This window comes from Spermophilus citellus (genome assembly GCF_964194105.1).
Source record: "Spermophilus citellus genome assembly, chromosome: 2".
NCBI classification, from domain to species: domain Eukaryota; kingdom Metazoa; phylum Chordata; class Mammalia; order Rodentia; family Sciuridae; genus Spermophilus; species Spermophilus citellus.
The window spans coordinates 152988452-153004131 of NC_138183.1; the positions used below are offsets into that span (position 1 = coordinate 152988452).

At 46.3% G+C, this 15680-nt stretch overlaps 2 protein-coding genes across 2 annotated transcripts; both read left to right on the forward strand.

Annotated features, from left to right (window-relative positions):
• Positions 1–872: 872 nt before the first annotated feature.
• Positions 873–2882, forward strand: APOA5 (apolipoprotein A5; the record flags this gene model as incomplete). Its single annotated transcript, XM_081280590.1, is given in 4 exon segments — positions 873–899; positions 1182–1260; positions 1371–1482; positions 1928–2882. Coding segments are annotated over 4 exon segments (1173 nt in total).
• Positions 2883–5289: 2407 nt separating this feature from the next.
• On the forward strand, positions 5290–15122 carry ZPR1 (ZPR1 zinc finger). Its single transcript, XM_081261519.1, has 14 exons — positions 5290–5515; positions 5689–5850; positions 6264–6354; positions 6940–7010; positions 7453–7539; positions 7682–7804; positions 8173–8220; positions 8396–8462; positions 8831–8901; positions 9628–9717; positions 10239–10349; positions 11526–11612; positions 13470–13535; positions 14513–15122. The coding sequence occupies exons 1-14, from the start codon at positions 5345–5347 to the stop codon at positions 14645–14647; spliced, it is 1380 nt and encodes a 459-aa protein (XP_081117645.1). The 5' UTR covers positions 5290–5344; the 3' UTR covers positions 14648–15122.
• The last annotated feature ends 558 nt before the right edge of the window (positions 15123–15680 follow it).

The following is a 15680-nucleotide window of genomic DNA, read 5'->3' on the forward strand; positions in this document are numbered from 1 at the left end:
AAATAGGGACAAAAGGAGGAATTTAGGAATGGGTGTGTATAAATATATGGAGGGAGTTTGTCACAGAGAAAGATCTGGATTTCTGGGATTCCCCTCCTCAAAGGCCCAAGGATGGAGTTCAGCCTTCCCCATGGGGAAAGTCCTTCTCTTGTTCTAATCCCTTAGGCCCAGAGTCCCTGGCCCAGATATCACTGACTGCTAGATTAAGGATTATTTCAAAAATTGAGAGATGGGAGGGTCTTTAATCCCATAAATGTTGTCTCTTTCTAGCTGCCTGAGTAGCCTGTTGGGGAGCTGTTGAGATGCTCAGGCTCTGCCAGCAGCTGGACCCTGTCCCTGGCTGGCTGGCTGGCTGGGGCACAGAGTCTCTGTGTAGTTGAGTAAGAGTAGGGCTCTTGGCAGACAAATAGCCAATCTGTTGGTGGGCCAGCCAGCAGGTCAGTGGGCGGCTGCAGGTCATAGGTTTTGGGGGAAACTGGGTGAGTTCAGCCCCACTCTTAGCATTCTAGGAAGCACCTCTACTGGGGCATCCCAATTCCAGGGAACCCATTAACTCTCTGAGTGCCAGGGAAAAGACCTGAGGCAAGCTGGGAGGTAGCTGAGGTCATCCTTCTTTGAACCTCCACGTGGTATTTACTTAAAGCGATTGTTGCCACAGGTCCAGGCCCCTAGACTATAAAGCAGAATGTCTGCTCCCTGTGCCCAGAACTGAGCAGGTGAGCAGCTGGAGCAGAGGGATGAGGATCAGAGTCCTGAGGGAGGGGATAGCAGGAGGCCTCAGGAGAGAGTAGGAAGTAGGAACTAGGACATCTTCCTCAGCCCTTTGGCAGAGTGGCTTCTTCCCCCTTGGGTATGCCTCAGTCTTCCCAGCCATGAAGACAGGAAGTGAGGGAGACAGCTAGTGAGGGAGCTGGGAGCTGCTTCTGAGGCTGGGATCTGGGGATGATGGTGTGTGTGGGGGGGAACTGTGCAGGGGTGTTGAGCTCCATACTCCCTACTATGTGACTGAACTGAGAAATGTCTGAGTTATACACCCTTTTCCCCCAGCCTCCCTGATTCATCTAGGTCGGTCCTTTCCAACCACAGATCTGCTCCCCACAGCTCAGGGAAGAGTTAACAGGATTTGGGACAGGGAGCCCCTTAGAACAAGTCCCTTCCTTTTCTTCTTTACCCTGACCAGGCTTCCATTCACCTCCTTGTCAAGAGTCCATAATCTCAGCATGGCTGCAGTCCTCACCTGGGCTCTGGTCCTCCTTTCAGGTGGGTCTCCAACCAGACTTCAAAGTAGGGGTGTGGGTGAAGGCTGGACTGAGGGACCTCCCCACGAGGGAGGAGAACCTGGCTCCTAATCATCCCATCCCTTTTTGCAGTGTCTTCAGCTACTCAGGCACGGAAAGGCATCTGGGACTACTTCAGCCAGAGAAGCAGGGACAAAGGCACGATGGAGCAGATCCAACAGCAGAAGCTGGCACGGGAGCCCATGTGAGTGACCAGGGAAAGGGGTATGGGCTATGGAATGATGCACTGCCCCTGATTCCAGGGCTTGCTTTGCCTGCAAATTCCAGTGGTCCTGGGTTCCAGCATCCTTGGACCCCAGCTCCAATCCTGGCCTTGCCATCAGTATAGCCAGGCCAACTGTGGGAGGCAAGGGACCTGAGATCAATGGAGAGGAACCTTTCAGCAGTCCCAGAACATCAGGAGGATATGAGAGTCTTGGCACTTGTAACACTTCCTTGCAAAGGAAGTACAACATGTTTGTGCTTTGTGTGTGAGGAGTTGCAGTGGTTTGGGGTTTAAGACCAGAACCCCTGGGTCACAGCCCTTCCTCCTTGGTTTCTGCAGAGCATCATCAGTATGCCATGTCTGGTGAAAAGGGGATGACTGGGGCTAGTAGACTGATGGCATGGATGTCTGTGTCCTTCCCCAGGAGCTTGAAAGACAGCCTTGAGCAAGACTTCAGCAATATGAACAAATTACTGGAAAAGCTGGCCCCGCTGAGTGGGCAGGGGAAAGAGCCTTCTCTGCTGACACAGGACCCAGCAGGCATGAGGCAGCAGCTACAGGAGGAGCTGAAGGAGGTTAGGGCGCGCCTGGAGCCCTACATGGCGGAGGTACATGAGCTTGTGGGCTGGAACTTGGAGGGGTTGAGGCAGCAGCTGAAGCCCTACACCATGGAGCTGATGAAGCAGGTGGCCTTGCACGCGCAGGAACTGCAGGAGAAGTTGCGCGTGGTGGGAGAAGACACCAAAGCCCAGCTGCTGGGGGGTGTCGACAAAGTGCTGAACCGGCTGCAGGAGATGCAGAGTAGCGTGCTGCACCACACTGGCCGAGTCAAAGAGCTCTTCCACCCATACGCCGAGCGCCTGGTAACGGGCATTGGGCGCCATGTGCAGGAGCTGCACCGCAGTGTGGCTCCGCACACGGCCGTCGTCAGCCCTGCGCGTCTTAGCCGTTGTGTGCAGGTCCTCTCTCATAAACTCACGCTCAAGGCCAGGGCCCTGCACGCGCGCATCCAGCAGAACTTGGACCATCTGCGCGAAGAGCTCAGTGCATCTGTCCGCGCCAGCGCTGACGGAGCTGAGCAGGGGGCCAGCCCGGATCCCCAGATGCTCTCAGAAGAGGTACGCCAGAAACTCCAGGCTTTCCGCCAGGACACATTCCTACAGATCGCTGCATTCACCCAGGCCATCGACCAGGAGACAGAGGAAGTTCAGCAGCAGTTGGCGCCACCCCCACCAGGTCACAGCGCCTTCGCCCCTGAGTTCCCACAAGGTGACAGTGGCAAGACCCTGAGCAAGCTGCAGAACCGACTCGATGACCTGTGGGAAGATATCACTTACAGTCTTCATGACCAGGGCCATAGCCGTTTGGGAGAACCCTGAGGGTCTACTTGCCCAGGTTCACCAGCTCTTTGTCCAAGGAGACCTGGATCCCAGCCTCTAGCATGGCCTGTTGGGCAGAGGGCAGAGGGTCCTGCACAGGTGAGGCCATTGAAGAGAGTACTGTCCCTGGCATACAGCCTCAACTCCCCCATCTGGATACATTATACTCACCAGGCTTTGCAAACCCAGCTTTCCTTGCTCATTTGGGAATCATCATGAGTTGCAACACTTGGGTGAAGGGAGTCGGGAGGGAGAGAGGCCCTGTGTGTGTGGGAGATTGTCTGCAAGCCTTATGAGATGGTGCCACTATATCCCAGAGTTTGGCTCCTGTCACTTCTGATTGCCTGATGGTCACAGTTACAGCTGGTCCAGAGAGAGGAGTGCTTGTCTTCTAGAGAGCAAGGAGGAAAATATGATGGGGGAGAGCATGTGGTGGTGTGTGTATATCCTTGCTGGCTGTGATGCTGGTTGGTATGAATGGTGGGGGACAGCCATGGGATGGGCAGAGCCCATATTTCCTTAGCTCTGAACCTAAATAAGGGGCTGAACCCTTCAAGCTGTGGGGTCTTCTTAAACCCTTTCCGGAGCGTATTATATGTCCTCCTCATTTCCAGCCCCTCTCTCCTAACTGCCAGGCCAAAATCTAGACTTCTGGCTCAAAAGAAATAGATGCTTACGATGAAAGTTGGCCTGGTGTGACTCTCTTTTGGACCATGTCTGAGAGCAGCGACCTCATCACCGTTCCCAAAGCACATACATCACCCACTCCAATCCCTTGCTGCTTTTTCTCATGGAATCCCTTCCAATCATGGTCTGTCAAAAAAGGCCTGGTTCTGGCTGGGTTCTGCCTCAGCTCTCTTGGCTAGACAACGGATGTGTGTCACATTGGGGTGAGGGCTGGGTTAAAGACCCTTCCTCTGCACTTGTATTGTTCAACAGTCTGCTTACTACAGGGTGGTATGCATGGAATACAGGCTGTCACTGCAGAAGCTGTGGCCTGGTGGACCTGAGACTCTGGAGGTGGCCTGTCCCTTTTGTTCCTACTGCTCCAGAATCTGAAAGGTCTTTTTGGGACTGACCTTCTTGAGAGAGTTAGTTTTTTTTTCTTTTTCAGTTTTCGGTGGACACAACATCTTTATTTTATTTTATGTGGTGCTGAGGATCGAACCCAGTGCCCCGGGCATGCTAGGCGAGCACGTTACCCCTTGAGCCACGTCCTCAGCCCCACAAACTCTTCTTTTTTTTTTTTTTTAGAAAGAGTGGGAGAGAGAGAGAGAGAGAGAGAGAGAGAGAGAGAGAGAGAGAATTTTTTAGTATTTATTTATTTATTTTTTTTTTAGTTCTCGGCGGACACAACATCTTTGTTGGTATGTGGTGCTGAGGATCTAACCCGGGCCGCACACATGTCAGGCGAGCGGGCTACCGCTTGAGCCACATCCCCAGCCCCCCACAAACTCTTAATCCTCCAATTCACACACACTCACTCACTCAGAGGCATCTTATATTAACTGGGATTTATGAACTTGGGGGTGAGAGAAAAGGGTAAACACACTCCCTTTCTTTTGGACTGCTGTCCAACACACCCTTTTCTCATGGCTCAGCCTGGCCTATGCAGGGTTCTCAGCAGAATCTAAATGAATCTGGGTTCTTCATGCCAGCAGACTAGTCATCCCTGACACCAGGACTTAGCCACTTTCAGCTACAGAACTAGGGTGTGGTCCCAGCATAGGGAGAAGGAGAAAAGCTTGGGGGGGTTGGGGGAGGGAGGAAAAAAAAAGAGTGTTTTTGTGGGAAACACATAGACGTGAGTTGAATGTGGTGGATATGGGGACTGGGAGTAAAAATAATGGTTATGATTTTGAGACTAGAATTTGCGGAGGTGCTAAAAAGGGCAGAAATTAGGGCTAGAGAAGAGCACAAACGGAATGAGGGATTGGGAGACTGAGACAAGGGAAGAAACTGAGCAATCCGAGAGCGGGACATAGAGCATAACAGAGGTCCTGGAGTCCAAGCAGCGTCTGGTCCAACAATAGATAGACACAAGTCCAGTTATGACCGCACCTCCTCCAGGATTCCCGGGGACAGGCCAGTCCCCTTCCCAACATGGCTCTCCTAGTCAGACTTATGGACCACTAGTTGGGCTTCTTGTGCCATGAATGCATTGCGAAAAAACTGTCCTACATCTGAGAGCAACTCTTGAGGAAAGTGACGGCCGAGCTGAAGTGTATCCTGCTCACTATAGAAGTTCAGGAAGTCCCAGTAATTCCGGAAACCGGAAAACCTTGTCAGACACTGCTACCCCAGGGTCCAGAGTCTGCCGCCCCTTTAAGAAAGGGCGCCCGGGGGTGGGATGGGGGGCGGGGACGGCAGCTAGCGGAAGTGGGGCATCAAAAGCAGCGGAAGAGGTGGGGCCTCGAGAGCAACCGAAGCCGGAAGCGGAGGCGTGAGCTGCGCGTGGGGTGATGTCGGCCAGCGGGGCTGTAGAGCCGGGGCCCCCGGGGGCTGCCGCCGCCCTCTCGCCCGCCCCGGCCGGGCCGCCCTCCGAGGGGCACTTGTTCCGGCCCATCAGCGCGGAGGACGAGGAGCAGCAGCCCACCGAGATCGAGTCGCTGTGCATGAACTGTTACCGCAACGTGAGGCTGGGGTCGTGGTTTCGGGAGGCCGTAGTGTCGGGCTTAGGAGATGCAGGAAAGGGGGTCGGCTACTAGCCTGGTGGGTCCAGTCCGGAACTCAGAGGCGCACCCGGGAGAAGTGCCGGGAACGCGAATTCATTCATTATTTCCTTCCCTGCTTTTTTCTTCCCCAGGGCATGACGCGACTTTTGCTCACGAAGATCCCCTTCTTCAAAGAAATAATCGTGAGCTCCTTTTCCTGCGAACACTGTGGCTGGAGCAACACGGAGATACAGTCGGCGGGCAGGATCCAAGACCAAGGAGTGCGCTATGCTTTGAGTGTCAGGGACCTGGAGGTGAGAGGAGCCTAAAGCAGGTCCTCACTATCCCAAACAGAGCATGGGGACTGGAGTCAGATCTCTGTCCCAGGTCATTGCACCCAGAATAAATCCCCAAAAGCTAAGCCTTAGTTCCCTCCTTTGTAAAAAGGGGTGTTACTGTCATCTTACATGAGATAAGATTTGTTAAAGTGGGAGTTTGTCAGATTATGAAATGAGCAGGAGTTACTATGGGTAGTATTCTCACCATTTAGGCAGTCTGGCTCATACCATATGTATGTATACTGTTCTGAAGGAGTTGACTGGTCCCTCCCAGGTGGAGAGAGGGAGAAACAACTAGGTTGAGGTCTGATGGAGGGGGATAGTCTGGTTATTTCTTTAGGTGAAGCTGTCCTGCTGACATGTTTGGACCAAGTTTCTTTTATGCCCAGGACATGAACAGAGAAGTGGTGAAGACCGACTCTGCCACTACCAGGATACCTGAGCTGGATTTTGAAATTCCAGCTTTCAGCCAGAAGGGAGGTAAGTTTAAGATTAGGACTGTTAGAGACTTGGACATATATATTGGATGTATTGGAATCACATATATTGGAATCCTACACATTTTCTTTTCTTTTTTTTTTTTTTTTTTGAGAGAGAGAGAATTTTTTAATATTTATTATTTTTTTTAGTTCTCGGCGGACACAACATCTTTGTTGGTATGTGGTGCTGAGGATTGAACCTGGGCCGCACGCATGCCAGGCGAGCGCGCTACCGCTTGAGCCACATCCCCAGCCCCCTCCTACACATTTTCTTTCAGAACACCTGATATTAGGCCTAGTGGCTTTTGTATGAGTTTGACCATGAAATCATTGTGATTTTTCATTGGTTTAACATGAACAGAAGGCTTAGGTAAAACAGTTTAGGGTAGTAAAAGGTAATGGTAAGACCATACTGTTCTTATTTTAGAATTTTAGCATCACTGTTATCAGAAATGAATGGAACCTAGTAGCTGGCCTCCTTTTACAGATGTGGAAATCAAGGTTCCGAGAGTTCAGGTGAATTGCTTAGAGTCATATAGGCACTTGATAACAGAGCTAAGTGTTGTCTTTTGTTGTTATTTATAAGCTCTGACCACCGTTGAAGGATTGATCAACCGTGCTATCTCTGGCTTGGAGCAGGACCAACCCGCAAGAAGGGTGAGCTGATTGTGGGGGAACTTTTTGGCCAAGCATACAGTTGGGGGTGTAACTGCCAGGATGTTATATATATTGTACTTTTTGTCCTTTTCATGTCTGTCTCCTAGTGTATATTTAGGTCTCATCTCAGACAATGTAATGTTATCTCAGAAGTACCCTTTCTGATCCCCTTGAATTATCTATGCTTCTGGGCATTCTAATATATCTTATATTTATTATTACAGAAATAATGTAAAATATTTAGTCATCTGTCTCCCTGACTGGCTAGAGAGCTCTATCAGAGGACTGTGATTTAATTGTTGTTTTATGCCTAACCTGGTATGAGTACCTGCACTAAGTGGTGGAATGAGTGAGAAAATAAAACTCCTGGCAGCACCCATAAACTTCAGTCTTATAAAGTATACCACCAGGGCTGAGGCTGCTTTTACTTTATTCATAACAGGCAAAAGAAGAAGCCATAGCTGAAAGAATTGATGAATTCATCATCAAACTGAAGGAGCTAAAGAAAGTGGCCTCCCCTTTCACTCTGGTAAGTATTGAGGGACTGTAGTTGCTTTTCATTTAAGGGAGGAGAGAAAATTAAAACTGGGATTTTTCCATTGTGATCTTATGGTAGGTGGAGGGTTGTATGATTTCATGTTGGAATTATTCTCTCTTCACTCATCTATTAGATCATTGATGATCCCTCAGGGAACAGCTTTGTAGAAAATCCACATGCTCCCCGGAAAGATGATGCCCTGGTGATCACACACTACAACCGGACCTTACAGCAGGAAGAGATGCTGGGGCTCCAGGTAAGTGAACTGAAGAAACCAGAAAAATGCTCTGGAATTATCTTGGTTCCAGGATTGCTTGGAGTCAGTGGAAACTTATTTTGTAGCTGTTACTGTCCTCTGTTAGCTTGCTTGTGCCTTTCATGTAGTTCATGTCAAGACTTAGGGTAAACTTCACAGAAAGGATATAAGCACCTGTGATCCTGTCTTGAGGCCTTTTCTTTCCTTGATTGAAGATTTACTTTCTGGCTTTCCTTTCTGATTCATGAGTAGGCATCTGATATAATTGAGTGAGGGCATTTTTCTCCCACTGAGGCAAGGTGCAGGGAAATATTCATTGGCTGAGAGGTCTACTTGTCAACTTGTGATTTGCATCTCTGCTGTTTTAGGCAGAAGCACCAGAAGAGAAGCCAGAAGAGGAAGATCTCAGAAATGAAGTGAGTCATGTTGGTTCCTATGAGAAAGGAGCAGCATTGTGGGCTGAGACTGATGTTGTTAATTTTTTCTTTTCATTGCCATGAACATGGGTGACCACCAGCCTGCTAACTGAATGTCTGTAGACTGAGCATCCTGCCTGGGAGGCTCACTCTGAGTTGTTGAATTTTGTTTCAGGTGCTCCAGTTCAACACAAACTGCCCAGAATGCAATGCCCCTGCTCAGACCAACATGAAGCTAGTACGTATCTTTTGTCAAGCAGTTGGGTTGTTCTTCATCTGACTAAGGCATGAAGGTTACATTCAGGCTGAGAACATTCTTTCAAGAAAAGTCCATGCTTTATTCCAAGATATGAGGAGGATGTTGTCTTTGATTAGGTTGTGTACCTTACCGTTGGGTTCAAAGAGAAAATTAGGCCGTGGCCTTGAGGCTCCTTTATCTGGCCTGAGCCATGTCTTCAACCAGCCCTCTTCTGGAGACTATTAGAGTTATGTTGCCCCGTGTGAGAAGTTATAGTCCTATGTCCAATGTCTGTGTGCAGTTTGGCGTTGTTTTTCCCCAGAGGGTGGTCTTGCTCTCTTGGAAGCAAATTTCCTTAACTCCATCTTCCAGAAATCCCCCACTTTAAGGAAGTTATCATCATGGCCACCAACTGTGAGAACTGTGGACATCGGACTAATGAGGTGAGTGGCCTCTATAGATTGGGAAGAAGACTGGCTTAAGGGTAACCCCTTTATAACTTTGATTCTTCCTAAATCTGCTTCAGGACTGGGGAGATGGAAGAAATGGGGGATGCTTAGTGAAGGGTAAGAAGCTCTTGAAGGAGCTGAGAGTTAGCCTAGAGGAGAAAAATTAGAGATAACATAACTCATTTAAGACATGAAATGTTGATTATATGGAAGAGAGAAAGATTTTGATCTGTTTCTCAGAAGGGTGAAGGTTCAAGGAGTCAGGTTTTGATTCCATAATGAAGAATTGTCTGAATATTGGTTGGGCTGCCTTGGTGGGTTATAAATCCCCTTTCCCCAAGTGTATTCAAGCATAAGCTGATTAAATTCTTAAGCAGAACATTATAAAGGAGATCTACACATTGGATGCAGTGGGTGAAAGGACTGGAATAAATGCTTAAAAGTCCCTTTCAACCCCCAAGTGTCAGATTTCTTTAAAAAGTAAATTCAGAGCTTCTTGGCAATTTGGGCTAAGTTTTGGTATGCTCCTGAGCCTGGGCACTCTGCTCCTGACACCTCTTGGTGTTTGTGATTTGGACAGCTGTTGTCCCTGTTGGTTTAGAAGGTTCTGTCATTGGTAGCCATTAGCCAGCCAGTTTGGAGGTCCGTATGTAAGTCTGAGGGAGACCTGGCACTGGATGAGGCTCTCTCTGCTCTTGCTCTTGATTAATGTCTTTATAGGTGAAATCTGGAGGAGCCGTAGAACCCTTGGGCACCAAAATCACACTCTGCATCACAGATCCCTCAGACATGACCAGAGACCTTCTCAAGGTAACAACCTGCTCAGGAAAATGTCTTTATGTAGGAGACATTATCTTTTAAAACAATGTTCAGGGACATTAGGGGTCCCCTTACTTCCCTGGGTTTGAGGATCCCTGAGCAGGGTAATCTCATGGTTGGAATTGCAGATTCATTAGGTGACTGTAGACAGGATACCTGACAACATAGAGCTATGACTCAGCTTCTTTTTATTAAACTGATTTCATTTTGGTGGTTAAGATGATTTGGTGGTTAAACTGATTTCATTTTGGTGGTCAAGCTTTAGCTGAATCGGAGAAAACTGGGACAGCTGAAATTGCCCCCAAATTATCACTTGTGTTAATCTGGGAGGCCTCTGATTGGCTTTCTGTACTCCCAATTTAAAGTTTCTTTCTTTCTTTTTTTTTTTTTTTTTATCTTTTATGATGTTGGGGATTGAACCCAGGACCTTGCTAATGCTAGACAAGTGCTCTGCCATTGAGCTGTCCCCCTAACCCCTGATACAGATCTTCATTTGACCTCTCATTTTACAGTCTGAGACATGTAGTGTGGAAATCCCAGAGCTGGAATTTGAAATGGGAATGGCTGTCCTGGGGGGCAAGTTCACCACCCTTGAGGGGCTCCTGAAAGACATCCGGGAACTGGTGAGTACCTTGAGTATAGTACATAGCAGCAATGTGGATATGGGAAAAGGACCTGGAAGACCTCAAACATCTTAGTTTTTGGTTTAAGACTTGAAAACATGTCAGTTGGTGCTGACAACTGGGGATTTCTTTGTTTTAAAGCTGGTCTAAGATCTTAATTATTGTTTTGGATTTTAAAGAGAAGTTTTGGGGAAGTTTTCAAGGGAAATTCCTAGGCCTGACTCTGGGACGGTGTATTTATTTTGAGGTCTTGGGTAAGTCATTTATTTCATTGTAAGATAGGGTATGAGGGTCCTTTCAGGACCTAAAACTTGTTAACATACATGTATGTGTATGTTGACCTAATCTGTATATTTGGTCCTCTGTATCCAACCAGATTGAAAATATTTGGGAAAAAAATTCTATTGAACATGTCATTCACTAAACTATATAGTATAATAACTATTTTCATGGCACTTACTTTGTATTAGGTATTATAAGTAATCTAGAGATGATTTAAAATATCCACAAGGATGTACATAGGTTCTACACAAACATTGTGACATTTTATGTAAGAGACTTGAGCATCCACAGATTTTGGTGTCTGGGGGTGTCCTGAAATCAATCCCATGTGGATTCCTAGGAATGACTATATATTTTATCTTCTTTTTTTTTTTTTTTTTAAAGAGAGAGAGGAGAGAGAGTGAGAGAGAGAGAGAGAGAGAATTTTTAATATTTATTTTTTAGTTCTCGGCGGACACAACATCTTTGTTGGTATGTGGTGCTGAGGATCAAACCCGGGCCGCATGCATGCCAGGCGAGCGCGCTACCGCTTGAGCCACATCCCCAGCCCCTATATTTTATCTTTTTGATGGATCATTTTACTTAATTGATTCTGTTGTCAGGCATTTTGTCTTTGGAAATTATATTTTTTCTTTGCATTTCTTTTCCAAATTAGGATTAAATTTTGTAAGAGCAGTTTTCTAGATTTCATTTCATGTGACCAGTTTTTGCCTTTTTGGCAGACTGATCCCATAAACTCCTAGAATGGCTGCATAGGTCAGCAAAGTGCTGTGGGATAAATGGAGACCACACTTTTTTTGACTGGGCACCAGCTACAACTCTCTGCTTGGGTTTATGGCAGGCCTACTAACCATTAAGCCAGGATTTTAACAGTTTGGATATCATTTATTGCAGGTAACCAAGAACCCTTTCACATTCGGTGACAGTTCCAGTCCTGGCCAGTCGGAGAAACTGCAGGAGTTCAGCCAGAAGTTGGACCAGGTGAGTACCAACTGGCCAGTTGGTACTCAGGGTCCTGAGGTTCCTGTGAACAAGAGACCACATTTTTATCTCTTGCCACATTTAAGCAATTATGTTGGGGATTCTTTTGGTTTCCTCCTTTATTTTGTTGGAGCATCTTCTTCAGTAGCTTCCTGAGAGAATGCATGGGAAATACAATTTATAGGACCTATCATGTCTGAAAATTTCTCTATTCTACCTTCACACTGGATTGTTTGTTTGTTTGCTGGGAATACAATTCTAGGATAGTAATGATTTTTCATCAGAATTTTGAAGATACTGCACTACTGTCTTCCAGTTTCTGGTTTGGCTATTGAGAATTTCATATATGATCTATTCTTATAATCTTTTTGTCCTCTGTGATATGCGATATCAGGATGTGCCTTGTTTGAGATAAGTTTCAGCTACTGTGCTAATAAGCACTTGGTGGGGTTTTTCAAATTGGAAAACTCACGTAGTTCAGTTTTAGAAAACTTTCTTGAATTATTCTCTTGGAAGATAGCCTTCTATTTGTTCTTTTAGATGTTAGACCTACTTGTCTGATCTTGGGTAATTTGCTTATTATTTTTCTTTTTTCTGGTACTGAGGATTGAACCCAGGGGCATTCTACCACTAAGCTACATCCCCTGTCTCTTTATTTATTTATTTTTTATTTTGAGACAGAATCTTGCTAAGTTGCTCAGGCTGGCCTGGTATCTGAAATCATCCTTCTTCAACCCCCTGAGTTGCTGGGATTACAGGTATATGCCACTGTGCCCAGCTGTAATTTATTTATTTTACTCTGTTTTTGTTTTATTAGTATTTTGTTCTAGTCTAGAAGATTCCTTCAACTTTATTTTCCATCCTTTTTGGTTGAGTTAATGTCTTTACTTTTGAAGAGCTTTTTTTTTTTTTTTTTTTTTTTTTTTGGGTAGAGGGGGTGTCTGATTGTCCTACCCTTGCCTTTTTTTTTAAGTTGTAGTTAGACGCAGTACCTTTATTTTATTATTTTTATGTGGTACTGAGGATTGAACCCAGTGCCTTGCACATGCTAGGCAAGTGCTCTACTACTGAGCCATAACCCCAGCCCATTCCCTTGCCTTTTTAAAATAGCATTTTGTATTAAGGATGTAATTGTTTTTTTCTTGAGAACATTGATGCATTGGGGGTGGAGCGTATTTTTTCTCCCACATAGTTTGTTTCCTTTATTTTCCTTCTCTTTTCCCCATTTAAGTTTCTGTCAGCCACTTTGCTCAGATGTCTGGTAAGCATTGACTGCTTACAAGTAGAGGACAGTGGGAGTGAGTGTTATTGGCATGAGGCTCATTGAAAGGGGCTTTAGCTTAGCTATTTTATCCAGGTAGCCCCAGTATAGTTAGGGCTTTCCTCTGACTGGGCCTAGTCAGAGACCCATCAGTGGCTGTTTTCCTTTCTGTCCGGAGCATGAAGTTGTGTCTGGCAGTGCTCTGAGAGCTGAGTATGGGAAGAGGCCTGGGATATGTGTATGCCTATTTCCAATAAGTGTATATTCACTTAACCTCCTTGTTCTTGATTCTTTTCTACTTAATTGGTTCAGTGTCTTCCAGTCCACACATTCCTATGGTAGTATCCCCAGAGAAACAAAAACAATTATTGGCTGTTGTGAGTAGGAGATGATATTGGGAGTATTGAATTGTTTCTTAAGTAGTTTTCAAGCAGTTCTTATTTTAATTCCTTTCTGCTCTACTTCCAGAGGTACCTAATTTCAAAACTTTTGGGGATTCTGAAATGTAGATTGAGTTGGCCCTTGTCTGGCAGTTATAGCTCTTTCCTGTCAGGAGCTGTGTAAAGTTTACTTGCTGTATTTTCTCTTTCCTGTAGATCATTGAGGGTAACATGAAGGCCCACTTTATTATGAATGATCCAGCAGGAAACAGTTATTTGCAGGTACAGTAGACCTTCCTGGATTTTTTTTTTGGGGGGAGTAGGGGTATTGGAGATTAACTTGGGGGCACTCAACCACTGAGCCACATCCCCTGCTCTATTTTGTATTTTATTTAGAGACAGAGTCTCACTGAGTTGCTTAGTGCCTCGCTTTTCCTGAGGCTGGCTTTGAACTCGTGATCCTCCTGCCTCATCCTCCCAAGCCTCTGGGATTACAGGTGTGTGCCACCGTACCCGGTGGGGCACTTGGCCTTCCTGGATTTTTGCTGGAGATATATTTTCTGATCTTTGAATATTTATCATATCCCCAGAAACTAAAAAGACTGGAATCTAAATGGACTGCTCTTCCTTAAGGAACTTATGCAGAAGAAAGAAGATAAAGGAGAAAGGGGGGAAAGTGGGAAGAGCTTTAAATTTATGTGAAGAAAGGAAAACAGGTTCTCCTAGGCTCCTTTCATCCTTGGTTTTGCTGTTGTCTCCAACTCTGGAATTATCATTCTGCAAGTCTGATTATGTAGAGTGAGGAGAAATGTTGTCCTATCCAGAGACCAAAATGGGAAAACGGAGAGGTTTTAAGCCAGTTGGGGAATTAATCTGGTGATTGCTGGAGATTTTAACTTTGTGTGTGTGTGTGTTGCTGGGGATTGAACCCAGGGCCTCAACCCTACTTTAACATTTATTGAGCACCTAACAGGCTCAGACAAAATTGTTACAAGTTCTTTCCATGATTAAGACCATTGCCACACTTTTCATAAGAAAGTACAGATGTAAAATGTTTTAGGTAGACTGTTCCCTGCCTCTGCAGAGGAAGGCTGTCCCACTCCTAACTCTTGTGAGCTCTGTTGCTGCCCCCTAGTAGAGCCTAGGCATTAGGGATTGGAGGGCATTAAGTTCTTAGGGAAGTGGGAGTTGGTAGCTCCCTGAGGGAGGAGGAATGGTGGGATTGCACAGGCACTGATTGTCTGTTCTTGGCCTTGCAGAATGTCTATGCACCTGAAGAAGATCCAGAGATGAAGGTGGAACGTTATAAGCGCACCTTTGACCAAAATGAGGAACTGGGGCTCAATGACATGAAGACGGAGGGCTATGAAGCAGGCCTGGCCCCACAGCGATAGCAGTGGGTGACTCACTAGCCAGCTCTATCTAGCACAGCTCATCCTGCAGCTTATTTATCACTGTTGGAAAAAATGCTGTGCAGTGCCCTTCCACAGGTGCAGAGGACACCTGCCACACGTCAGCTGTCTAGGCACACTTTCTAAACAGCTGGTGATGCACCTGCAAGCTATTGTGTTACTTGACTTTATTTTGGAGGTTCTGAATTAGCCTGAGAAGAAACCCAGGAACTAAGCGTGGGACATGCCATCATCACTTTTTCCCTATCAGTTCTTTACCCTGCCTCCACACAGTGCTCTACCCTCTGGAGTGTGAAAGCTGAAGTTGGTGAACATGAAAGACAGTTACAGCTGGATTTGGGAGTTGGTTTGGGGCATGTAAAGTACTGGCTTTCAACAGGAAAGAAGTCATCTTGGAGAGGGAGGTACAGTCAGCACAGGTGAAGAAGTTTTCATTAAAATAATGGCTTTCCAACAATACTGGCCTGTGCCTCCACTCTGTTCTAGTTGGTTTTCATGCTATTAGAATTCAGCCTCCTAAAGAAAATCTTCTCCAGTGCAGCCACAGTATTTTGGGGGTTGGAACTGGCATTTCTTTCATCCCTTCAATGTTTGCCTGTTTTTTGCCAGGCACATCATAGAACAATGGACAAAGTAAATGTGCTTTTATTGGAGCTTACAAGTCTAGAGGGGAGAATTCATAATAAATGGATAAGCAGGATAGCATGTCAGATGGTTACTGGTGTTATGGAGGAGTGTGTGGCAGGGAAGGGGTGTGTAGTGCTAGAGAAGGTGGCACTGGTGTGTCAGATACAGTGGTCAGGGAAGATTTCAGTAAATGACAATTTGACATTTAGGCAGAGCTTAGACAGGTAAGGGAAGCTCATGTAACACAGTAGGAGGGTGGATGGGATTTCCAGGCAGAGGGAATTGCAAATGCAAAAATTTCTGAAGCTATAGAATAGGGGGCTGCCTACAGTTACTAGGAAGTTGAAGACTCGATGCTTGGGACCCCAGCCAGCACTCTTTGTGCTGT

What these genes read in the sequence shown, in the direction of transcription:
- ZPR1 (XM_081261519.1), top strand. Translation starts at nt 5,345, where the DNA reads ATGTCGGCCAGCGGGGCTGTAGAGCCGGGGCCCCCGGGGGCTGCCGCC. An exon ending in AGGAAGATCTCAGAAATGAA is followed by an intron (nt 8,221 to 8,395) that starts GTGAGTCATGTT and finishes ATTTTGTTTCAG; the next exon opens with GTGCTCCAGTTCAACACAAA. An exon ending in TGACCAGAGACCTTCTCAAG is followed by an intron (nt 9,718 to 10,238) that starts GTAACAACCTGC and finishes CTCATTTTACAG; the next exon opens with TCTGAGACATGTAGTGTGGA.